The following is a 26,657-nucleotide window of genomic DNA, read 5'->3' as shown; positions in this document are numbered from 1 at the left end:
AGGCAGTGGTTCCTTCCGCTTAATCCTGCCTTGTCCCTCCCATCATCCGTGTACTTTAGCTTTGGTATTGGTATCCCACAAGTAATGGATGATCCGTGGACTGGATACACTTAACAAGAGAAAACATAATTTATGCTTACCTGATAAATTTATTTCTCTTGTAGTGTATCCAGTCCACGGCCCGCCCTGTCCTTTTAAGGCAGGTCTAAATTTTAATTAAACTACAGTCACCACTGCACCCTATGGTTTCTCCTTTCTCTGTTTGTTTTCGGTCAAATGACTGGATATGACAGTTAGGGGAGGAGCTATATAGCAGCTCTGCTGTGGGTGATCCTCTTGCAACTTCCTGTTGGGAAGGAGAATATCCCACAAGTAATGGATGATCCGTGGACTGGATACACTACAAGAGAAATACATTTATCAGGTAAGCATAAATTATGTTTTTTCTTTGGGCCCCATAAACTATGGCACAGATTTTTAGTTCTGCTTTTTTCCAGAGGGGGTCGGGGGCTCAGAAGCTACTGTTGGCCATACTTGATTTAGATCAAAGTTAATAGCCAACATGTGTTATTTTAAATGAATGCACTATACATTCTCTCATTCCTAACTACAGTATGATCATACACAAACCTATGAGCATAATGGTTTACTTCAGTCATTAAAGGGACATTGCACACTAGATTTTTATTTGCATAAATGTTTTGTAGATGATCCATTTATATAGCCCATCTGGGTGTTTTTGTAAAAATGTATAGTTTTGCTTATTTGCAAATTTTTTGCTAATTTTCAGACTCCTAACCCAGCCCCAAAGTTTTAGATGTATACTGATGTGTACAGACTTCAGACTGCTTCTGTTTGTATAATGGGACTTTTCATATGCGGGGGGGGGGGGGGAGGTTCTGCAAGCAGCCCCTTTCAGTGAATGTCCCAGGCTAATCTCATCAACAGTGCTAAATTGGAAGCTTCTATGTAAGTTTTCACATGGTTTTATACTGGATTTTTATATCAGTATCTGTGCAGTTAAATGAAAATTGGTGTATACTGCCCCTTTAAGTCTTGCCTGAAATCCACATGTGGTATTTTAAGGAGCAATAGTATATTTCATAACAATCTGGTTACAAAGGGCTTAGCAAAAGCATGGGAATATCCTCCAATAGTTCCTTACAATACTTTTTTTTTTTACCAAGCTTTTAATTATGAGCAGATTTTTTTCTGTCCTTATTTACACAGATGGTCATGTGGCCAAACAAGCAAGCTGTAGTTACCAGTGCATGCAGCTTTCTGGCTCTTGAATTTCTACAGGAAATACCAATCTTTTAAATGTCAAATATTAGTTCAAATCCCACAAAAATGTAAATTTTTGGAAGGTTCGGTTTATGCATTAAGACACTGAGATATACATGAACGTTTATTTTACCAGTATTTATTCATGTCATATATATATATTTAAGACTATCATTTACTGTCTGGAATGTTGGTTCTTTTCCTACAAAGAATAAAGGGGAACTGATTGATCAGAAATAAATCTTGACTCCAAAATGTAATGTTATCTTCAGGGAGGGGAAGATGAGAACAAACACTGATGTAATTTGGTGTCCAGGATTAGAGCAAGCAAGCATGATCTACCTGCATTTAATATTGCACAAGCTAATGCTTGTGCAGCCCCACCCTCTGTTCTCCTGCAGCCGATCATGCAAAAGTAGGGTTTGTCAATCATCTTAGTGTAGCCTATAGTTTTTATGGTATTTTATACATGCACTTATAAATCAAGCGTCTAATTTAGTATGCTCTTATGAAAATAGTCTAAATTTCAGCAAATTACACCAAAAAAAATAGGCACATTTGATGTGTGTGTTTTAAAATATGCTCACCATTCTGTAAGCAAGCAAAAATTTCTCCTGATATTCAGTTCGGTTCTTGCTCCAACAGTCTAAAGGGCCTATGATGTAAAGCTCTTGGCTCTGGTGAGATTATCCAAGACATCTCTTCAATATGGCGCTGTAAGGCACATTTTAGCTTTAGAACTGTTTAGTTATATAGGGTTGTGGATATGAGAGACACCTACATTAAAACATAATGCTCAAAAAAAGCACCCAAAGATTTTTATTTTTCTCGATGTTGGCGAAGTTTTGATCACCAGAAACTGAAAAGTCCTCCAATATATAGCTTAAAATGGTGTTCAGAGAAAAAGGTATATATCTCAAAAACATATTTAGTTGTTCCAAATTTTTCTCATTAAAGCATCTTTGTGTTTGTGAAATGTCTGGTTCTAAACCAGATGAAAACAAAAAACTATTTTCAGAAATGACACTTCATATGTAAGTACTAGTGCATGAGACAAGCTTTCAAACTAAAATAATACAGATGGCTGAAATATATCTTCAATTAAAGTTGTTGTGAACTTCATGTGAACTGGAATGTGTTCTGCAGTGTTTCAAAAGAGGTTCCAAAACCTAGATTTATTTAGGGGGCTAAATTTGGCAGTTTTATTAAAGGATAAAATGAAACCTCCCATTGGTAGAAATGTGTGTACAAACATGTACATATGGATTAACCCTTTAAGGACACAGCTTTCAGTTTGCTCAATTGTTTTATGACGGAAAAATTCCATCATATGTCCTTAAGAGGTTAAGTTGGTTATTTGTAATCATGGAATAAATACAGCTGAAATATAGCCATTAATGTTTTAAAAATACAAAAGGCAATGCTTTTGTGATTTGCCTGTATTAGCGGTGGATTGGCGGTAAGGTCGCTACCAGCCTCTATCAAATTGATTTTTTGGCACAGTAAAAGAGAGAATTTTCAGTGGTGTGTTTTTTTATTTTCTGTGCTTACAAATATCAAATGTTTAGCTTCTGCCAAGTTGCCTATACCCTTTACATTTTAAAATGTACACAATGTATGGCGTTGTGGGTCAGTTTATATAGTAAGATTCTATATCATGGACCATTGCTGCACAAACAAACACTTTTTGTTAGATTCAAAATGTTAAAACAAACGGATAATAAAAAAAACTTCAATTTTTTTTTATAAAAACTGTGATTTGGCCCATGCTCCCTAGCGATGCCTTAAAGCAAACCTGCAAATGCTGCAAATCAAGTAGCTGGTTTAGACAATTTGCACCATTCTGAAAACTCAGGTTACAGATTTTACTGATTGGCCTCTCTAAGGAGTGTGGGACAAGCACAATTCTTACACAAAAGCAAGAGGTGTTTAAAGCCTTTTTTGCCTTAAAGGGATAGTAAACACCAAAAATTTTATTTTTAAAAAATATAGATAATCACTTTAATTACCATTCCCCAGTTTTGCATAACTAACACTGCTATAGAAATATACGTTTTAACTCTGTAATAATCTTGTATCTAAGCTTCTGCTGACTGCCTCTTTATCTCAGATCTTTTGACAGACTTACATTTCAGGCAAGTAGCGCTCCATCACCTAGATTACAAGTGTTGCGGTACGGCTATACCGCTGAAAAATTGGCCTTTGCGAGCAGAATATTCAGCTCACCCGTATTACAAGTCGCGGCGGTACGGCTATACCGCTAGCGTTTTAGCCTATACTGCAACTCTCCATTCCACACTCAAAAAATGGCTTTTGAGTGTGGAATTTTCAGGTCACCAGTATTACAAGCTGTGTGGTTCCGGCTATTCCGCTAACGTTATAGCTTATACTGCCACGATCCATTCCGCTATCAAAGACCAGTAGTTATGGATTTTGCAAAACAAAAATGTTTCACAAAACTCATACCAAAAATGTTACAAAGTACACTCACACCCATAAATGACCTATTAATCCCTAAACCACCATCCCCCCGCATCGCAAATATTATAATAAACCTATTAACCTGTAATCCGCCACCCACATCTCCAACATTAAAGTATTAGCCTCTAATCCGCCGCCCACCCATATCGCCAACACTAAATAAACCTATGTACCCCTAATCTGCCGCCCACACACACTTAGTGACTACCTAAATTAAAGTTTTAACCCCTAATCTGCCATCCCCCCACATCACAAATACTATAATAAACCTATTAACCCCTAAACTGCCGAACCCCCCACATAGCTAATACTAAAATAAACCTATTAACCCCTAAACCGCCGGCCTTCCACATTGCAACACACTAAATTAAAATAACACCCCCTAACTTTAAATTAAAGTTACAATATAACTACCTTCAAATATATATAATAATATATCAACAAAAACGTACTTGTGAAATAAATAAAACCTAAGCTTAGACTATAGATAAACCAAACATTAGTATTTAAAATAAAAATAAAAAACCTAAATTACAAAATTAAAAAGTCCCAACATTACGAAAAAAATAAAAAAAATAAAATTACAATTTTTATTTTCTAAAATTGCAAAAAATAAAAAAATCTAAGATTACGAAAAATAATAAACGAAATTATCCAAAATAATAAAAATTAAACCTAATCTAATACCCCTATAAAAACAAAAAAGCCACCCCAAAATAAAAAACCCTTATCTAACAATAAACTACCAATATCCCTTAAAAGAGCCTTTTGTAGTGCATTGCCCTGAAGCAATGAGCTCTTTTACATTAAAAAATTACAGCGTACCCCCTAACAGTAAACCCCCCCCACCCAAACACCAAACCCCAAAATAAAAAAAAAACTACCCATTTCCCCTAAAGGGGCATTTGTATGGGCATTGCCCTTTAAAGGACAATCGCCTCTTTAGTGCCCATTAAAAAAAAAACACCCCAAAAAAAACAAACAAACACTAACCACAAAAAATGTGCTTACTGTTCCTGAAGTCCGGAAATCCATCTTCATCCAGGTGGATCCATCTTCATCTATCTTCTTCCCGGAGGTGCGGAAGAAGATAGGTGGGTTGGGTAGGGGTTACTTTGTAATTTTTTTATGTAAAAGAGCTGATTGCTTCTGGGCAATGCCCTACAAAAGGCCCTTTTAAGGCCTATTGGTAGTTTGTTACATTAGGGTTTGTTTGTTTTTTGGGGTGGCTCCTTTGTTTTTATAGGGGTATTAGATTAGGTTTCATTTTTATTATTTTTGATAATTTCAATTATTATTTTTTGTAATCTTAGATTTTTTTTTATTTTTTGTGATTTTATTTTTTAGTTTTTTTCCGTAGTGTTAGGATTTTTTAATTTTGTAATTTAGCTTTTTTTATTTTTAGTTTTATTTTAATTTTTTAAAATAGTAATGTTAGATTTATTTATAGTTTAATCTTAGTTTTTTTTATTTCACAGGTAAGTTTTTTTTAAAATTTATTTTAAGGTAGTTATATAAGTTTAATTTAAAGTTAGGGGGTGTTAGGTTTAGGGGTTAATATTTTAATTTAGTGTGTCGTAATGTTGGTGTTTGGCAGTTTAGGATCAGCAGATGACTGAATATTAAGGGTTTAGGCTGTAAATAATAATTTGAAACTATTATATGTAACATATCTTAAAGGGACAGTCAAGTCCAAAAAAAACTTTCAGGATTCAAATAGGGCATATAATTTTAAACAACTTTCCAATTTACTTTTATCACCAATTTTGCTTTGTCCTCTTGGTATTGTTAGTTGAAAGCTAAACCTAGGAGGTTCATATGCTAATTTCTTAGACCTTGAAGGCTGCCTCTAATCTAAATGCATTTTGAAAGTTTTTCACAACTAGAGGGCATTAGTTCATGTGTTTCATATAGATAACATTGAGCTCATGCACATGAATTTACCATGGAGTGAGCACTGATTGGCTAAAATGCAAGTCTGTCCAAAGAACTGAAATAAGGGGACAGTCTGCAGAGGCTTAGATACAAGGTAATCACAGAGGTAAAACATGTATTATTATAACTGTTGGTTATGCAAAACTGGGCAATGGGTAATTTAAGGGATTATCTATCTTTTAAAACAAACAAATTTTGGTGTTGACTGTCCCTTTAAAAACAGCCTTCTTTAAAGTGATGTTAGTGCTACAGTAGTGTTCTGATCTCTGTATAGGTGACAAGATTTACCCATATCTTACTCCCTGGCCTTAATTTAGAGTCATTCTAGAATAGAGGGACCACATAAAGAACGTAAATGACTTGTTCTATTGTATATAAAATCATATGTAATAACTGAAAAGGACAGCTGGGACCTTGAAGCTTAAAGGACCAGTAAACACAATAGATTTGCATAATCAACAAATGCAAGATAACAAGACAATACAATAGCATTTATTCTGAATTTCAAATGAATAGTAGATATTTTTCTAACAAATTTCAAAGTTATGTCTATTTCCACTCCCCCTGTACCATGTGATAGCAATCAGCCAATCACAAATGCATATACGTATAGTCTGTGAATTCTTGCACATGCTCAGTAGGAGCTGGTGACTCAAAAAGTGTAAATATAAAAGACTGTGCACATTTTTTTTAATAGAAGTAAATTGGGAAGTTGTTTAAAATTACATGCTGTATCTGAAATATGAACATTTTAATTTGACCTGAGTGTCCCTTTAATATTTTCATATCTTTTAGACTATGTGCCCCTTAATAACATTCTGTATATAAGTATCAATATTTTGTAGTTATCCGTTTATCATTTGACAGGTCAGAAGACCTCCATGTTTGCACGCGGTCCTTTAGGGCACAAAACTTATGTTGATTCACTGTTTGAAAAGCCTGAGGGAACTGCCAAAAGCTCTGTTTGTTTGTAAGAAGTTCCTTTGTTCAATTATGAAAGACAAATGGTATAAGTTTTTACTAAAAATATCATTTAGAAGTAAAGGCAAGACATTGTGTAGTTCTCACTAAGATAAAGTTATGTCATTTGCGAGACATGTTACTGAGCAGATAGCAATTCCTTTTTTTTTTTTTTTTTATTTAAAGGTACAGGAAACCCCAACATTTTATTTCATGATTTGGATAGAACATATGATTTTAAACAACTTTCCAATTTACTTCTATTATCACATTTGCTTCATTATCATGTTATACGTTGCTGAAAGAACAACATTGCACTACTGGCAGCTAGCTGAGCACATCTAATTAACCAATTACCATAGACAAATGTGAGCAGGCACCAATCAGCAGCTTCCTCCCACTAGTGTAGGATATGTGCATATTTCTCCAACATAGGTGTGTCCGGTCCACGGCGTCATCCTTACTTGTGGGATATTCTCTTCCCCAACAGGAAATGGCAAAGAGCCCAGCAAAGCTGGTCACATGATCCCTCCTAGGCTCCGCCTACCCCAGTCATTCTCTTTGCCGTTGTACAGGCAACATCTCCACGGAGATGGCTTAGAGTTTTTTAGTGTTTAACTGTAGTTTTTATTATTCAATCAAGAGTTTGTTATTTTGAAATAGTGCTGGTATGTACTATTTACTCAGAAACAGAAAAGAGATGAAGATTTCTGTTTGTATGAGGAAAATGATTTTAGCAACCGTCACTAAAATCCATGGCTGTTCCACACAGGACTGTTGAGAGCAATTAACTTCAGTTGGGGGAACAGTGAGCAGTCTCTTGCTGCTTGAGGTATGACACATTCTAACAAGACGATGTAATGCTGGAAGCTGTCATTTTCCCTCTGGGATCCGGTAAGCCATGTTTATTACGATTGTAAATAAGGGCTTCAAAAGGGCTTATTAAGACTGTAGACTTTTTTTGGGCTAAATCGATTGATTATTAACACATATTTAGCCTTGAGGAATCATTTTATCTGGGTATTTTGATATAATAATATCGGCAGGCACTGTTTTAGACACCTTATTCTTTAGGGGCTTTCCCAAAGCATAGGCAGAGCCTCATTTTCGCGCCGGTGTTGCGCACTTGTTTTTGAGAGGCATGGCATGCAGTCGCATGTGAGAGGAGCTCTGATACTTAGAAAAGACTTTCTGAAGGCGTCATTTGGTATCGTATTCCCCTTGGGGCTTGGTTGGGTCTCAGCGAAGCAGATACCAGGGACTGTAAAGGGGTTAAAGTTCAAAACGGCTCCGGTTCCGTTATTTTAAGGGTTAAAGCTTCCAAATTTGGTGTGCAATACTTTTAAGGCTTTAAGACACTGTGGTGAAAATTTGGTGAATTTTGAACAATTCCTTCATGTTTTTTCGCATTTGCAGTAATAAAGTGTGTTCAGTTTAAAATTTAAAGTGACAGTAACGGTTTTATTTTAAAACGTTTTTTGTACTTGTTATCAAGTTTATGCCTGTTTAACATGTCTGAACTACCAGATAGACTGTGTTCTGAATGTGGGGAAGCCAGAATTCCTATTCATTTAAATAAATGTGATTTATGTGACAATGACAATGATGCCCAAGATGATTCCTCAAGTGAGGGGAGTAAGCATGGTACTGCATCATTCCCTCCTTCGTCTACACGAGTCTTGCCCACTCAGGAGGCCCCTAGTACATCTAGCGCGCCAATACTCCTTACTATGCAACAATTAACGGCTGTAATGGATAATTCTGTCAAAAACATTTTAGCCAAAATGAACACTTATCAGCGTAAGCGCGACTGCTCTGTTTTAGATACTGAAGAGCATGACGACGCTGATATTAATATTTCTGAAGGGCCCCTAACTCAGTCTGATGGGGCCAGGGAGGTTTTGTCTGAGGGAGAAATTACTGATTCAGGGAACATTTCTCAACAAGCTGAACCTGATGTGATTGCATTTAAATTTAAGTTGGAACATCTCCGCATTCTGCTTAAGGAGGTATTATCCACTCTGGATGATTGTGACAAGTTGGTCATCCCAGAGAAACTATGTAAAATGGACAAGTTCCTAGAGGTGCCGGGGCTCCCAGAAGCTTTTCCTATACCCAAGCGGGTGGCGGACATTGTTAATAAAGAATGGGAAAGGCCCGGTATTCCTTTCGTCCCTCCCCCCATATTTAAAAAATTGTTTCCTATGGTCGACCCCAGAAAGGACTTATGGCAGACAGTCCCCAAGGTCGAGGGAGCGGTTTCCACTTTAAACAAACGCACCACTATACCCATAGAGGATAGTTGTGCTTTCAAAGATCCTATGGATAAAAAATTAGAAGGTTTACTTAAAAAGATGTTTGTTCAGCAGGGTTACCTTCTACAACCAATTTCATGCATTGTCCCTGTCGCTACAGCCGCATGTTTCTGGTTCGATGAGCTGATAAAGGCGGTCGACAGTGATTCTCCTCCTTATGAGGAGATTATGGACAGAATCAATGCTCTCAAATTGGCTAATTCTTTCACCCTAGACGCCACCTTGCAATTGGCTAGGTTAGCGGCTAAGAATTCTGGGGTTGCTATTGTGGCGCGCAGAGCGCTTTGGTTGAAATCTTGGTCGGCTGATGCGTCTTCCAAGAACAAGCTACTTAACATTCCTTTCAAGGGGAAAACGCTGTTTGGCCCTGACTTGAAAGAGATTATCTCGGATATCACTGGGGGTAAGGGCCACGCCCTTCCTCAGGATCGGCCTTTCAAGGCAAAAAATAAACCTAATTTTCGTCCCTTTCGTAGAAACGGACCAGCCCAAAGTGCTACGTCCTCTAAGCAAGAGGGTAATACTTCTCAAGCCAAGCCAGCTTGGAGACCAATGCAAGGCTGGAACAAGGGAAAGCAGGCCAAGAAACCTGCCACTGCTACCAAGACAGCATGAAATGTTAGCCCCCGATCCGGGACCGGATCTGGTGGGGGGCAGACTCTCTCTCTTCGCTCAGGCTTGGGCAAGAGATGTTCTGGATCCTTGGGCGCTAGAAATAGTCTCCCAAGGTTATCTTCTGGAATTCAAGGGACTTCCCCCAAGGGGGAGGTTCCACAGGTCTCAGTTGTCTTCAGACCACATAAAAAGACAGGCATTCTTACATTGTGTAGAAGACCTGTTAAAAATGGGAGTGATTCATCCCGTTCCATTAAGAGAACAAGGGATGGGGTTCTACTCCAATCTGTTTATAGTTCCCAAAATAGAGGGAACGTTCAGACCAATCTTAGATCTCAAGATCTTAAACAAGTTTCTCAAGGTTCCATCGTTCAAGATGGAAACCATTCGAACTATTCTTCCTTCCATCCAGGAAGGTCAATTCATGACCACGGTGGATTTAAAGGATGCGTATCTACATATTCCTATCCACAAGGAACATCATCGGTTCCTGAGGTTCGCATTCCTGGACAAACATTACCAGTTCGTGGCGCTTCCTTTCGGATTAGCCACTGCTCCAAGGATTTTCACAAAGGTACTAGGGTCCCTTCTAGCTGTGCTAAGACCAAGGGGCATTGCTGTAGTACCTTACTTGGACGACATTCTGATTCAAGCGTCGTCCCTTCCTCAAGCAAAGGCTCACACGGACATTGTCCTGGCCTTTCTCAGATCTCACGGATGGAAAGTGAACGTGGAAAAGAGTTCTCTATCTCCGTCAACAAGGGTTCCCTTCTTGGGAACAATAATAGACTCCTTAGAAATGAGGATTTTTCTGACAGAGGCCAGAAAAACAAAACTTCTAGACTCTTGTCGGATACTCCATTCCGTTCCTCTTCCTTCCATAGCTCAGTGCATGGAAGTGATCGGGTTGATGGTAGCGGCAATGGACATAGTTCCTTTTGCACGCATTCATCTAAGACCATTACAACTGTGCATGCTCAGTCAGTGGAATGGGGACTATACAGACTTGTCTCCGAAGATACAAGTAAATCAGAGGACCAGAGACTCACTCCGTTGGTGGCTGTCCCTGGACAACCTGTCACGAGGGATGACATTCCGCAGACCAGAGTGGGTCATTGTCACGACCGACGCCAGTCTGATGGGCTGGGGCGCGGTCTGGGGATCCCTGAAAGCTCAGGGTCTTTGGTCTCGGCAAGAATCTCTTCTACCGATAAATATTCTGGAACTGAGAGCGATATTCAATGCTCTCAAGGCTTGGCCTCAGCTAGCGAGGGCCAAGTTCATACGGTTTCAATCAGACAACATGACAACTGTTGCGTACATCAACCATCAGGGGGGAACAAGGAGTTCCCTGGCGATGGAAGAAGTGACCAAAATCATTCTATGGGCGGAGTCTCACTCCTGCCACCTGTCTGCTATCCACATCCCAGGAGTGGAAAATTGGGAAGCGGATTTTCTGAGTCGTCAGACATTGCATCCGGGGGAGTGGGAACTCCATCCGGAAATCTTTGCCCAAGTCACTCAGCTGTGGGGCATTCCAGACATGGATCTGATGGCCTCTCGTCAGAACTTCAAAGTTCCTTGCTACGGGTCCAGATCCAGGGATCCCAAGGCGGCTCTAGTGGATGCACTAGTAGCACCTTGGACCTTCAAACTAGCTTATGTGTTCCCGCCGTTTCCTCTCATCCCCAGGCTGGTAGCCAGGATCAATCAGGAGAGGGCGTCGGTGATCTTGATAGCTCCTGCGTGGCCACGCAGGACTTGGTACGCAGATCTGGTGAATATGTCATCGGCTCCTCCTTGGAAGCTACCTTTGAGACGAGACCTTCTTGTTCAGGGTCCGTTCGAACATCCGAATCTGGTTTCACTCCAGCTGACTGCTTGGAGATTGAACGCTTGATCTTATCGAAGCGAGGATTCTCAGATTCTGTTATCGATACTCTTGTTCAGGCCAGAAAGCCTGTAACTAGAAAGATTTACCACAAAATTTGGAAAAAATATATCTGTTGGTGTGAATCTAAAGGATTCCCTTGGGACAAGGTTAGGATTCCTAGGATTCTATCCTTCCTTCAAGAAGGATTGGAAAAAGGATTATCTGCAAGTTCCCTGAAGGGACAGATTTCTGCCTTGTCTGTGTTACTTCACAAAAAGCTGGCCGCTGTGCCAGATGTTCAAGCCTTTGTTCAGGCTCTGGTTAGAATTAAGCCTGTTTACAAACCTTTGACTCCTCCTTGGAGTCTCAATTTAGTTCTTTCAGTTCTTCAGGGGGTTCCGTTTGAACCCTTGCATTCCGTTGATATTAAGTTATTATCTTGGAAAGTTTTGTTTTTAGTTGCAATTTCTTCTGCTAGAAGAGTTTCAGAATTATCTGCTCTGCAGTGTTCTCCTCCTTATCTGGTGTTCCATGCAGATAAGGTGGTTTTACGTACTAAACCTGGTTTTCTTCCAAAAGTTGTTTCTAACAAAAACATTAACCAGGAGATTATCGTACCTTCTCTGTGTCCGAAACCAGTTTCAAAGAAGGAACGTTTGTTGCACAATTTGGATGTTGTTCGCGCTCTAAAATTCTATTTAGATGCTACAAAGGATTTTAGACAAACATCTTCCTTGTTTGTTGTTTATTCCGGTAAAAGGAGAGGTCAAAAAGCAACTTCTACCTCTCTCTCTTTTTGGATTAAAAGCATCATCAGATTGGCTTACGAGACTGCCGGACGGCAGCCTCCCGAAAGAATCACAGCTCATTCCACTAGGGCTGTGGCTTCCACATGGGCCTTCAAGAACGAGGCTTCTGTTGATCAGATATGTAGGGCAGCGACTTGGTCTTCACTGCACACTTTTACCAAATTTTACAAGTTTGATACTTTTGCTTCTTCTGAGGCTATTTTTGGGAGAAAGGTTTTGCAAGCCGTGGTGCCTTCCATTTAGGTGACCTGATTTGCTCCCTCCCTTCATCCGTGTCCTAAAGCTTTGGTATTGGTTCCCACAAGTAAGGATGACGCCGTGGACCGGACACACCTATGTTGGAGAAAACAGAATTTATGTTTACCTGATAAATTACTTTCTCCAACGGTGTGTCCGGTCCACGGCCCGCCCTGGTTTTTTTAATCAGGTCTGATAATTTATTTTCTTTAACTACAGTCACCACGGTACCATATGGTTTCTCCTATGCAAATATTCCTCCTTAACGTCGGTCGAATGACTGGGGTAGGCGGAGCCTAGGAGGGATCATGTGACCAGCTTTGCTGGGCTCTTTGCCATTTCCTGTTGGGGAAGAGAATATCCCACAAGTAAGGATGACGCCGTGGACCGGACACACCGTTGGAGAAAGTAATTTATCAGGTAAACATAAATTCTGTTTTTTATTCCACAAGGCATACCAAGAAAACGAATCACATTTAAAAATAGAAATTAAAAGTGTCTTAAAATGACATGCTCTATCTGAATCATGCGTTTTTTAATTTTGAAGTTGCTATCTCTTTAAGACTCCCTCATGTGTATATGAAACGTTCATTGGAATCTGTTTTTGAAATCAAAATCCAGCTATTAGATGATATATTGGTTCATTTGAAAAAGATAGCCAAGGCTGGTTAGTTCTTTGCTCACAGCAGTTATTTGCATATTTATGCCTGTGTGTATGTATTTTATAATTGCTTTGTGTGTTTTTGACCCTATTCATTTGATTAAAAATAAACTATTTATTTATTATTAATTAATGTATTTTATAATTGCTTTGTGTGTTTTTGACCCTATTCATTTGATTAAAAATAAACTATTTATTTATTATTAATTGAACATTAAATATATCATGACAGATTTGCTTCCAACCTCTTGTGTTTCTGTCAATATTATGTCTTTCACTTTGGATGTACGTTTGTTAGTAAGCAACATCGATAATGTGCTGCAGTTTCATAAAAAATGTTCTCCAGTACTTCTTTAAAGGATCATTAAAGTGCTATAAAAAATTGAGTTATGTACATATTATAAAAGCGTCAACTGAGGTAAAACAGTGTGTGAAAAAAGTGTAAAATTTCCAAAAACCTTCAAAATTACTTACACTTTAGTGTTGTCAGGTGTAGCCTGCTCCACCCCCTTATCAGTGTCCTACTCCAAACCTTGTTATATCATATAACAAAGTGTGCATGTGAGGATAATTACTTATGCAAGCAAGGGGGGGGTTGAATAGGCACACTAGGTACTGCTATTGTTTGTTGCCAAAAGGCTTGCTCGTTTCCATGGGGATGTCACATGCTTTGTGAAAGTTTCAGCATTATACAATGCTTTAGTCAGGTGCCATGTGACTCTGCCCCCTACCGTGCATGAGTGCATTCTGCAGAAGCTATGGCCTGGATAGCACCTTCCAAACAAAACTATGCCTGAATTAAAGGAGTTAATGGGGGTTAAAACAGAAACCGTTTTGCAGGTATACTTTGGCTGCATTATATATTTAGAAACGTATGTTAGTTCATACTGTTTTATGTCCCTTTAACACTTGTTTGTAGCAAAAAATATTTTTGCAATATACTTACATTATTTATTTTGTCCCTTGTTTTCTGCAGTTTATGGCCACTTTACACTTATTTTTTTCAATACTTAGACAACTAATATAATTCTAAAAAATCCCCACATCTGCATATTATTATTAGGCTAATCTTTACTTTTAATATATCATTCTATCTAGCATTTATTTAGTGTTGATGTATCCCTTTTAAATACACTTTTCTGAGGTAGTCTATATTTTTCTTACATGCAAATTTGTACCATGAACCTCCAGGATACAGGCTCCATTCTTTTGTTAAACTAACTTAACATCCATACACTTGAAAAGCACAAACAGGTTTCTGAAAATATTGTATGCCACAGCTTAATTTAAGCTAAAAAAGATAACCTGAATCAAATTAATCTAAGTATTAATGATGCCCCTTATGATAGAAAAAAATAGACTAGGCACATTCGTTAGTGCAAAGGCACTTACTGTTACTTCTTCCACACTTTGTAAGGAATATGAGATGGCACTAGGTTTGTTTTAATGTCAATGGGAGCAAGGAGACAATATCAAACAATACAGCTATTATAAAACATGCTTCTGATACCAAGCCATACTTGTATACTATTTAATTATGTCAACAAAACCCGGTAAGCCCTTTTGTTAATCCATAAAAATGTGATGTGAGACAAGGTATTCTAGATGTGGCCAGTAACATCCCTTTAACTTTATTGGTGTTCCTATTTGGACTATTTCCTTCTTGCTAATAGCGAACTCTTCCAATCATTTATCTCATTTCCTATCCCTGGCTTCTTCCTCTCATACTTGCTAGGTGGTCCAAAGGCTTCCTGACAATTGTGTAAAATACTCAGCAGATCTGAAGATATTGGTTTCCTTTTGCTCACAATAGTCTTATTGAATGTTTGTCAGGTAGTATGTAACCAGATTCAAAGTATGAGAAAGCAGCCACCTCTTTAGTGATTGGATCAAAAATCAAATACAAAAACTTTTAACAGTAATAGATTTAGGTATCGCCTTCCAGGCTCTAGCAGCATACAGCCTAATTTCTGGGACTGCACTCCCACATATGTCTGCTTTTGTCTTGATCATTTTCTTGAGCTTTTTGCATCTACATCATAATGAAGCACTTTTAAAGGTACATGAAACCCAAAGTATCTCTTTCATGATTCAAATAGAGCATACAATTAAACAACTTTCCAATTGAATTAAATTATCTAACTTTCTTCCTTCCCTTGGTATCCTTTGTTGAAAGGCATACCTAGGTAGGTTTAGGAGCAGTACTACACTACTGGGAGATAGCTGCTGATTGGTGGCTGCACATATATGCCACTTTTCATTGGCTCATCATATATGCTTATCTAGCTCCCAGTAGTGCATTACTGCTCATTCAACAAAGGATACAAAGGGAATGAAGCAAATTTAATAATAGAAATAAATCTGAAAGCTGTATAAAATTGTACGATCTATCTGAATAATGAATGAAAAACTGTGGGTTTCATGTCCCTTTAAACTTACACCTTAGAAACCACTGTCTGTTTCTTTGTTTTACCAAACAAAACAAATCTATTTATATGTAAAATTTTATAAAGATCGGTGCAATTGTTTTGCTTTTTTTCCCTATCCCTTCACATTAAAAAGTGCATTTTTTTAACAATTAATATCTCAAAAAATACTCAAGCAATTTACTTCAAACATTCCTATCACTGAGGGTGCCCACAAAATTACAATATTTTATTATTGCCCGCATGTAACTATGTGTTTAACACCTGCAGAGGGATTAAAGGGACAGTATACACCAATTTTCATCTAACTGTAAGTAATAGACTACGAATATATAAAAGAATATGCACCAATACTGCATATCTAAAAATCCAGTATAAAACCTTTTATACAGTTTAGCACTGTTGATGAGCTTAGGCTATGACACCCTCCCTGCATATGAAAAGACAGATAACATAAACAGAAGCCAGCAATAGTCTATAAACACAAGTATACATCTGACACAGTGGGGCTTGGTTAGGAGTCTGAAATCAGCACAATGTTATTGAAAAATAAGAAAAACTATACATTGTTACAAACACACCACCAGATGGGCTATATAAATGGATCATCTACAAAATATTTATGCAAAGAAAAATCTAGTGTACAATGTCCCTTTTTAAAGTTGGTACCAGAGCAGCAATGCACTACTGGATGTTAACTAAACACATTTCATGAGCCAATGATAAGAGTCATCTGTGTGTACCCTCCAATCACCAGCTAGCTCTCAGTAGTGCATAATCTATTGCTGCTCCTGAGCCTACCTAGGTATGTTTTTCAACAAAGGATACAAATAGAGGTAAATTTTGATAAAAGAAGTACATTTAAAAGTATCTCAAAACTACATGCTTTGTCAGAACCATGAAAGTTACATTTTTACTTTATTGTCCATTTAAACTTTGTGTGTACTGTGTATGTATGTGGTTGTCTATATACCTATGCATATAATTATTTATTATAAAAAATACTTATGTTTTGTGAAATTAAATTATTTTTTTGGAAAAATGATCATCTAATTTAAATTTATTGTTTATTACTTTAAAAAAATAAAAACATTTACAAAGTGATTGTGTTTGTATTGGATGTTCAAATGTGTCAGCAGTGTTCCCACATCTGTCTGTGTAGAACACTCCCTTGCAGATTGCCCTCTCTCTAATTGCCAGCGATTGCTTAGCCTGAAGCAAGTCTGTCAAGCAGTTTCTGGTAAGCTGCACATAGGATGCTGTTTTCATTGCACAGAGAGGACGGGAAAGTAGGATGGAAAAAAAGAGGGAGGTTTCTGTGTTTAGCCATTTATGGAATTAGCACAGCCTCTCTCCAGTTAGAGAGTTCATGGGCTGGCCTCTAACTATGTGTCCATATTCTATGTGCTGTATGTGTGGGCATTTACAAGGTACGATCCTGAGGATTATCCCTCTCTGCCAAAGCACAGGAGACTTCAGGGAAGTCATGCAATAAACTGGCTCCAAACTCACCAAGACAATGTCTGCATTATATAGTTGTCTGAAAGGTAAAAAGTAAGTGAATCAGGTTCTTTTGTTCCTTTACTGACTCTTTCTTGGTCTCTGCTTTACAAAGTAAAAGAAAAAAAGTCTGATGTTTGTTATAACTACGTCAACCCCAGTAAAGTACATTTCTTCTTTTTTTTTTTTTTTTTCTTTTAAGTTGTAATAACCGTTTTATTATCAGTTGCTGCTTTATATAGATATGAAATAGTTTAACTGTACAGAAATGTTTTGTTTATTAAGTGATATATAGAGAGCTTGTATCTCTTAAGCGGGGCACAATATTGTGATGTATCTGCTTAATAGTTTTGTAAAGGAATCTGCAGTAAATTGATGCTGGACAGAGAAAGGAAACATATTGTTATTGATTTGTGTTAATCTGGCTCATGAGAATGCTGTTTATATTGTAGCTGGCTTGTATTGCTTAAACCTATTGGTTAATTAATTAGCTTAATCTCCAAGTATGCCTGACCAACTTGGGTCCTTCATGACCAAAATAGGGGAGGGTGTAAAAGGCATTCTGCTTAAGCACAGGTAAGTTAATCAGGTTCAATTTCATTAGTTCAGATCACTATGAGATCCATAAAGGGACAATCAACTTAAAACATGTTTATTAAACCCATATAGTATGTACTGTTTATACTTGTTATAATATTTTTACGCATAAAGCTGTTTACATTTATATTGAAGTTGATATAAAGTGTATGTTAATACCAAACTCAATCCCTAGTGACAGCAAAACCTTTTTTAGCACCACAACACTGATACAAAAATATAATGTAATATATTTTACAATACAGTAGTGGGAAAACTTTTAATTTGAACTTTTTTTTGGATACCTGTATGTGAAGAGTAGGACATTTGCATTCATCAACAACTGTACACCCACTGGAGACCGCTTTTTTTAATATTTTGGTTAACTCACATTTTATGTGTGTGCCTTATAATGTGAGAGCAATACTTCTTCAGGGTAATTCTCAAGAAAAAGGCTACACTTGTGATAAGGTTTTTTTTCCTTTTGTTTGAGCTCTCTTTCAGTCAGATGCGCATTCAAAAAGTTTTGTTGTGGTTTTGAGTTTACTCTACTGGGAAGCTGTTGGCATTTAGCACAGGAGGGGACAGCGAGTTGCTAACAGTTTGTTGAGCAAGAGTCTGTTATCTGTGGCCTCGTGTCATTTGGAATGTTTAGCTTCACTGTTTATGGCTGCGCAATATATTTAGTTAAAGGGACATGAAACATGCTTTTGTGTAAAATTAATAATAATAATAACTAAAGTGCTTGTCCCACGCTCGCTAGAGAGGCCAATTAGCAAACTCTGTAACTTAGGACTGCAAAATGCCTAAACCAGCTATTTGGTTTGCAGCATTTTGAAAGCTACCTTGGAGTATTTGCAGGAGTGTGGGACAGGCATACGTTATTACACAAAAGGTGTTTAAAGTCCTTTTTAAAATGCGTAAACCTTTCAGGTACAGGCCTGTAATAACGCATCATTCTTCAATTTTCAAATCTCCTAAATCTGTTAATTGCTCCACCAATCTGATTAGCTGAAATTTTATTTAAAGGGACATCAAGCCCAACATGTTTTCTTCATGATTCAAATAGAGCATACAATTTTCAACAACTTTCCAGTTTGCTTCTATTATCTAATTTGATTAGATCTTTTGGTATCATTTGTTGAAAAGCATACCTAGGTACGCTCAGAAGCTGGGAGCTAGATGCTGATTGGAGGCTGCGCATATGCCTCTTATTATTGGCTTTTTGATGTCTTCAGCTAGCTTCCAGTAGTGCATTGGTGTTCTTTCAACAATGGAATACCAAAAGATTGAAGCAAAATTGATAATATAAATAAATTGGAAAGTTGTTTAAAATTGCATGCTCTATATGAATTGTGTAAAAAAACATTTGGGTTTCATTTTTAAGTGACTTGGAAGTCAAAATGAAACTTTCATGATTAGGTAAATCTTCCAATTAAAATAAATATTGAATTCTGGTTATTAATCTGTATCCTTGGTTGATATGTAGAGCCTTTCCCTGATAGAATACAGAGGTAGGTATTGTATGGCGGCTGTGTTTGTAACAATATTATTCATATAGTGCTCAAGTCATGTGCATGCTCATGAGCCTTTCTCAATATGCTGTCATGAAAATTAGCTACATTTCAACAAAGGATACCAAGAGAAAAAAGTAAATAGAATAACCTTGTACGCGCGATCTGAATTTTGAATGTTTAATATTCACTTATGTCCCTTTATGTTGCCTCTCCCAATATTATTCTTTCATTAACATTTTTCAGTCCTTTTGCAACACTGCAAATGTATGATCTTTACTGTTTAACGGTGCAGAGCAATATGGTTGTTAGACAGTTTATTTTTTAATATACATTTTGGAGGAATGAACAAAAGTAAATATATAATTTTCCTTTCTTTTCATAATGTGCTTTTAGAGTTGAAGTTAAGTTGCTAACTTAAACAGTGTTAGAAATATTGAACTGGTTTGCACACCTTCATATGTAGTTGGCATATAACTGACTAAAAAATGTTAGCAGGAAACATCTGCAGTCAGATAATTTGGAACAGATCCTAGCAGTGTCTGTAGGGTATTATATGGATAACTTCATTACTCCTCAAGTGAAAGAATTAAAACATTCCTTTATAAAAAAAAAATGGAGATTATGAAGAACAGATTGTTGCACTCTGAGACAATCAGCAGCAGTGATCTGTCCATGAGACAGTGGCTTTTTCCATGTTACCAGTTTGTTCTGATACTGACTTTTAAAAAATAAAATAAAAATATTTTTGTATTTCAAGTAAGAAATGTTCTTTATTGTATATGAAAACCTGTAAGCTAAATGCAATATTTGTAGTATAAATGTGTATAGCTTGTCAGGGGGCAGGAATACGTTTGTACCTGTAGAGTACAATGCTTGTTCATGGCATTGGCCATACTGAGTATGCTAACAAACTGGGTTATGAATCTATTGTGGCAGTAAATATCATGTATTGTGCAAAAGTCCAAGAAAATGTCAGAGCAAAACTTTATTAGTAAGCTTGTCATAAGAGGTGACATTGCACTGCTACCGGTTACTGCAAGCAGATACAGTCAAAGGGGTAGATTTATGTAGCTGCGAATGCAGCTGGTTCTGAGCCATGGAAACAAAAGTTAAGAAGTAGCAGTCGTAAGATCGCTGCTCCCTAACTTATCCGCCACCTCCTGCTAGTGGCCGATTGGCTGCGATTGTGCAGGTGGCGGTATTGCACAAGCGTATGCTGTCGGCAATTAGCGATGTCAGGCGGACATGATCTGCTACAGTGGATCATGTCTGCCCGACACTTGATAAATCTACCCCAAAGGGACATTCTGCCTAAACTTTCTCCCCTATAATACCTTCTTAGTGATCCATTTTTACCTAATGTAGTTTATTAAATTCTTTAGTTTTATTTTGTTATGTGAAATAGCTGTTTTTGCCTATTGATAGCTATACTGCAAATGTCAGTACTACAATATTGGCTATATAGAAGCCAAGTAAACGAGAGCTAGCAGCAGACAGCTATTTCCCAGTAGGGTTGGAAGAGAGAAACTAGCCCATTTGAAAGGGTGTTCTTGCAGCTGTGTTAAATACAATGACCTCTTATCAGCTGCTTGCCTGAGTGCATCATCGCCTTCTAATACTGTGTAAGAAAAAAAGAGTGGTAAAACATTCCTTAGTTTTTATTCTTTTGAAATGATTGTTTCTTAAAGGTATATTGTACTAAAAGTTTTCCTAAAGTTCACATATAGAGATAATGTAAGCATCTTCAAATTATTTTTGTCTGAAAATAAAATGTTTAGTAAGAGCTAAATAAACTAAGATAACTAAAGTATCAGTTGTATGCTTTCTATTTGTTCTCACTTGTTGACAGCTACCACAACTTTGTTGCTGGAGAGGGATTATAAAATATTTGTTAAATCTGAAAGCTGCATTTTCTTAATTTATTAATGTGCAAGCGGACATAATAGGATGTAGCGTATCGTGTCCGCCGCACATCGATAAATGCCGACAGCATACACTGTCGGCATTTATCATTGCACCAGCAGATCTTGTGAACTGCTAGCGCAATACCGCCCCCTGCAGATTCACGGCCAATTGGCTGCTAGCAGGGGGTGTCAATCAACCCGATCGTATTCGATCGGGTTGATTTCTGTCCACCGCCTCAGAGCAGGCGGAAACAGGTTATGGAGCAGTGGTCTTTAGAACGCTGCTTCATAACTTCTGTTTCCGGCGAGCCTTCAGGGGCATCAAGCTCCGTATGGAGCTTGATAAATTGACACCATTGTCTTTAAAAAAAAACAACAACCATAAAAGTAAATCTTCCATCTTAATATCTGCTATGAAGTAGAACATGAAAGCAGCCAGGTGCACATGCAATTCAAAAAGAAAATGCTCCAGAGTTCTGGCAATAAGGTGTTCCTTGTAAAAAATCCTTTTGTTCAGTTTTAGTGGAAATAATAATTTTTATTAAGCACATATCAACCATTTAAACAGTACAAAACAGAAGGAACGTACAAATGCTATGCAAGGCATATTTTGTGTATCTCCTCTATGCAAGATGAGAAACACAACACATAAATTACAGGATCCAAGATATGTTTTATAAATAACAATTCAATAAACATAACAATATTAACTTGTGTCATTATGAGAGTCCAACATTTCCATTAAAGGGACACTAAACCCAAATTTTTTCTTTCATAAATCAGATAAAGCATCCAGTTTTAAACAACTTTCTAATTTACTTCTATTATCAATTTTTCTTCGTTTTCTTGCTATCTTTATTTGAAAAAGAAGGCATCTAAGCTATGGAGCCAGCAAATTGTTGGTTCAGAACCATGGATAGCACTTGTTTATTGGTTCTGTCCAATCAGCAAGGACAACCCAGGTTGTTCACCAAAAATGGGCCGGCATCTAAACTTACATTCTTGCTTTTCAAATAAACATACCAAGAGAATGAAGAAAATTTGATAATAGGAGTAAATTAGAAAGTTGCTTAAAATTGCATGCTCTATCTGAATCACGAAAGAAAAAATTTGGGTTCAGTGTCCCTTTAAGATTTTCAGTTTTTGTCAGCAGTAAGAAAAAGCCAGGTAAGTATCCATGAGAGATATCCAGGAGTGAATAAAGGAGACCCAGTTTTCAACTATTCAAATCCCCATTACCACTTAATTTAAAAGGGACTTGAACTCAAAATGTTTCCTTCATGATTCAGATAGCGCATATCATTTTAAACAACTTTTCAGATTACTTCTACTAATTTCCTTAGTCCTCTTGGTGTCCTTTTGTTGACAAGAATGCCTAGGTTAGCTCAGGAGCCGCAATGCAATACTGTGAGCTATCTGCTGATTGGTTGCTGAACATATATGCCTCTTGTCATTGGCGTACTGATGTGTTCAGCTAGCTCCCAGTAGTGAATTGCTGCTCCTTCAACAAAATATACCAAGACAATGAAGCAAATTGATTATTGATGTCTAATTTAAACTTGTTGAAAAATATATGCTCTATCTGAATCATGAAATAATATTTTTGGGGTTTCATATCCATTTTAAGATAAAAAGAATAAATACCAAAGAGAATAAAAGGAAGTACCTGCGTCATAGGTCATCAAGCCCAAGGAACAACATTGATACAACCAAAATAAATACAAAAAATAACAGTGCCAAACATTTACTGTGAATACTACAGAAGTACAGAATTTAAAGGTCACAATTAATAACATTGATGTGTGTTTAAAACCTATTTTTGAGGGTGCTTTGGTGATGCTTATATTTTTTTGTATATATTATTATACTTATTATTGTATCTAGCACGCTCCACCACTACTGGATGAGATTCCTTTATTATTACATAATAGCATCTTATGCACTGTGATACTTTTTGAGACAATATTGTTTACTCCAATATTATTTCTAGATACATAATTATAAAAGGAGTGTACTTGTGAACTGTTTAAAAATGCTGCTTTCGAGCCCTTGCAGTGCTGAGCCTGCGTTCCTCATTGTAAGAAGCAACGGTTATCTGACAGCTGGGGGTGGGGGGCACAAATAAGTGTTGGTGCATTGGTACGTCTGCCTGTTTGCCACAAAGGTAGGTGGGCAGGTTTCAGGAACCTTGTCCTACAGACAGAGCGTACAATTTTAAAATGTTTTTAATTTACTTCTGTTAGCAAATTTGCTTAATTTCCATGGTAGCCTTTGCTGAAGGTGTACCTAAGTAGGTGTCTGGAGCAATACTATAGTGCTGCCATCTAATGCTCTTGCAAATCTGCTGCCAAATAGTGCTCCAAACATAAGCATGCTCCTCAGCTTAAGTCTTTGCTTTTCAACAAAAGATATAAAAGATAATGAAGAAAATTTGATAATAGAACTACGGTAAATTAGAAAGTTGCTTAATTGCATGCTCTATCTAAATCATGAAAAAATTGGGCATGATGTCCCTTTAACTAAGTTTGCTTTTCAATTGTGCTGCAGGGAAAAATGTATCTTCTCATAGTTTTAAATAAATAGTAAAGTCCAAATTAAACTTTTATTATTCAGATCGGGCATGTAATTTTAAACAACTTTCTCATTTACTTTATTATTGCTTTGTTCTCTTGTTATTCTTAGTTGAAAGCTAAACCTAGGTATACTCATATGCTAATTTCTAAGCCCTTGAAGGCCTCCTCTTACCTGAATACATTTGACAGTTTTTCACAACTAGAGGGCGTTAGTTCTTCATATAAATAACATTGTGCTCATGCACGTGAAGTTATTTAAGAGTCAGCACTAATTGCCTGAAATGCAAGTCTGTCAAAAGCACTGAGATAAGGAGGCAGTCTGCAGAGGCTTAGATACAAGGTAATCACAGAGGTAAAAATTTCTATAACAGTGTTGTTTATGCAATACTGGGGAATGGTAAATAAAGGGATTATCTATCTTTTTAAACAATAACATTTTTGGTGTTTACTGTCCCTTTAAGTTCAGCCCTAAAACCAAAGACGAGGAAAAATCATCCCTGATTTTCAAAATATTTTTGCAATCAATAGAATTTCCTCTCACCTCTAGGGGTAATTAAATTGTATTCTTATGGTGATACTTGTTATAGGAAAGGTTAGAGGCGCATTGGGCGCATTAACAGTTACGGACAAGCAAAAAGGGGTTTATCACGGGTGTTTCCGCTTGTATTCCAAGCTAAAAGCAAACGCAACCACTTGAGCGCAATTGAAGTTAATACTCGTCAGGTTAGCATAACCTCAGAGCTCCGGTTAACAAAAAAGTGTCAGAAAACACATCAAAAATATGTTACAAAGCACAATTACACTCATAAGAACACTATCTGATAAACATTATTAAAAAAATTATAATGCACAAAAAAAGTTATAAGGGCTCACTTGAGAATATGCTTGCGCACAAGTAGGGTGTTGGTTTTTTCCACTTTTTTTTGCTCCATTAACTTCAATGGTGGAATAGGTTATCGCACACACGATATTGTAAGTTCAGCTTTTTACGCTCATCGGGTTAGTGTGTGATAGCTTTTTTACTTTCAACTTGTTATAGGAGCGCAAAAAGCTTCTAGCACAGTTAACGCTCGAGGTGGGAGCGTTAAATAGCGCTCCACTTATAATCTGGTCCATTGTTTTCGCAAGAAGAAACCACAAACTGTTGTCTTTCTGTTGAACAGAGCAGTGGAAAGAAATGCTTAAACAAAATGTGAATGGTATATTACTGGCAAAGATGACAGCCCATCCTTATGTTTATCATTTAGGAGGCTTTTTAAGATAATTGGTCATTTTGTCCCTAAAGGGATCCTCCCTAAATACCCTATAATCTAAAGCTCTCTACTCTGGCAAGATTGTCTAAGCATAAGCAGCCGTTTTAGTATTGCACGGGCCCTCAAAGAATTCTAGAAAAGAAAATTTTAGTTTGAGATTGGTTTATCTAACTATGCAGGTTCTGGTTGTGAGACACCTACCTACATTACAATACCATGCTCATGACTGTGAGAGACAGTGAGAAACCGTTAAGAGAGCTGAGCAAGAGGTTTAAATTCCAAAAGTCAAGCAGTTCTGAGATGTCCGACAACATCAAAATAAAAAAATCAGATACATAAATTAACAATCTCTCTGTTAAGAATATTACCATTAGCTTTTTTTTTTTTTTTTTTTCTTCTTTCTTTCAGTTTTTAGTATGTAGATTGCAGCTGCATTTGGATGTAAAGCACATTTTTTAATTTCCTCTGGTAATTGTGGAATGAACTTGGTAATGCTGCTCTCTGTTATCCAGTGGTATGTTTCATTCCAGCTAAGAAATCCTGATCCAGGAAATCTGGCCAGTTTCATGTGTCCTGGAAATGACTGTGTGTTTATGTAGCTACCAGGGGGCAGTTGTAACACAGGAGAGAAGAGTTGTTGGCAATGTGTCTGTTGCTTGCAATTGGAAATCTCAGAATGTATTTAAAAGTACATACACACTAAAATTATATATATATATATATATATATATATATATATATATATATATATATATATATATATATATATATATATATATATATATATATATACATACAGTGTATGTGTGTGTATGTGTGTATATGTATATGTGTGTATATATATATATATATATATATATACACACATACACATATATACTCTCACTCTCTTGCGTGAGCGCGCACACACACACTCACTCTGTTTCACTCACTCACTCTCTCTCTCTCTCTCTCTCTCTCTCTCACACACACACTCTCTCTTTCTCACTCACACACACACACACACACACTCTCTCTTTCTCACTCACTCACTCACTCACTCACTCACTCACTCTCTTTTTCTCTTTCTGTCTCTCATATCCAATCCAATCTCCGCATACCGGGGTGATGGGTAAAATAATATATCAATTTCACTCCAGAATAGACACTGCACTCACCGCTTTGTTTATTATAACAAAACGTCACTTTTATTAAAGTTGCATTAAGAAGGCTTATTCCCCAAATGTTTTGGTACCAACCGGATACCTTGTTCACTGGGACACCAAGCTTTTTCATACTTTTTCAAATATATATCTTTGAATAAGATTACATGTCTGCAAAAGGAGGTACCCTGTGCCCATAGTCAGTGAGATGGTCTGACCCCCTATCACTGTATATAGTGACACTGTTTAACCCACCAGTACTGTATATAGTGAGTTAGTAACACAGCCTGTAATCTGCCGGTGAGATAGCTGGTCTGACCCTACCAGCCCTAGTACTTTATAAAGTGACCACAAACATATACACACATACATGCATAAATACACACAGTCGCATACATACATACATACACACACACACACACACACACACACACACACACACACACACACACACACACACACACACACACACACACACACACACACACACACTAACCCCTGTAGTCAGAAACACTAGTGAAGCATCACATGATATCAGTGCAGGCAGTAGCAGGTCAATGTTTTTTATTGGGAAAAAAAAATAAATGTGTTCTCTG

General features: G+C 37.2%; 1 protein-coding gene across 4 annotated transcripts in view; it reads left to right on the top strand.

Annotated features, from left to right (window-relative positions):
* KIAA1210 (KIAA1210 ortholog) overlaps positions 1 to 26,657 on the top strand; it is a 354,136-nt gene that overhangs the window by 94,189 nt on the left and 233,290 nt on the right. For 2 of the 4 annotated variants that reach the window (XM_053699176.1, XM_053699172.1), the window contains exon 1: positions 16,982 to 17,150. The exons of 1 other annotated variant lie outside the window; for it this stretch is intronic. In XM_053699176.1, the coding sequence (XP_053555151.1) occupies positions 17,116 to 17,150 (35 nt within the window). In that variant the 5' untranslated portion in view covers positions 16,982 to 17,115. Of the gene's footprint in view, positions 1 to 16,981; positions 17,151 to 26,657 lie in introns of those variants that run through there. One more of the 4 variants, XM_053699175.1, reaches the window with a different exon arrangement.

The sequence above is a fragment of the Bombina bombina genome, chromosome 1 (assembly GCF_027579735.1).
Source record: "Bombina bombina isolate aBomBom1 chromosome 1, aBomBom1.pri, whole genome shotgun sequence".
Lineage (NCBI taxonomy): Eukaryota > Metazoa > Chordata > Amphibia > Anura > Bombinatoridae > Bombina > Bombina bombina.
Note: the sequence above shows the minus strand (reverse complement) of the source record. Positions and strands in the feature narration are given on the sequence as shown.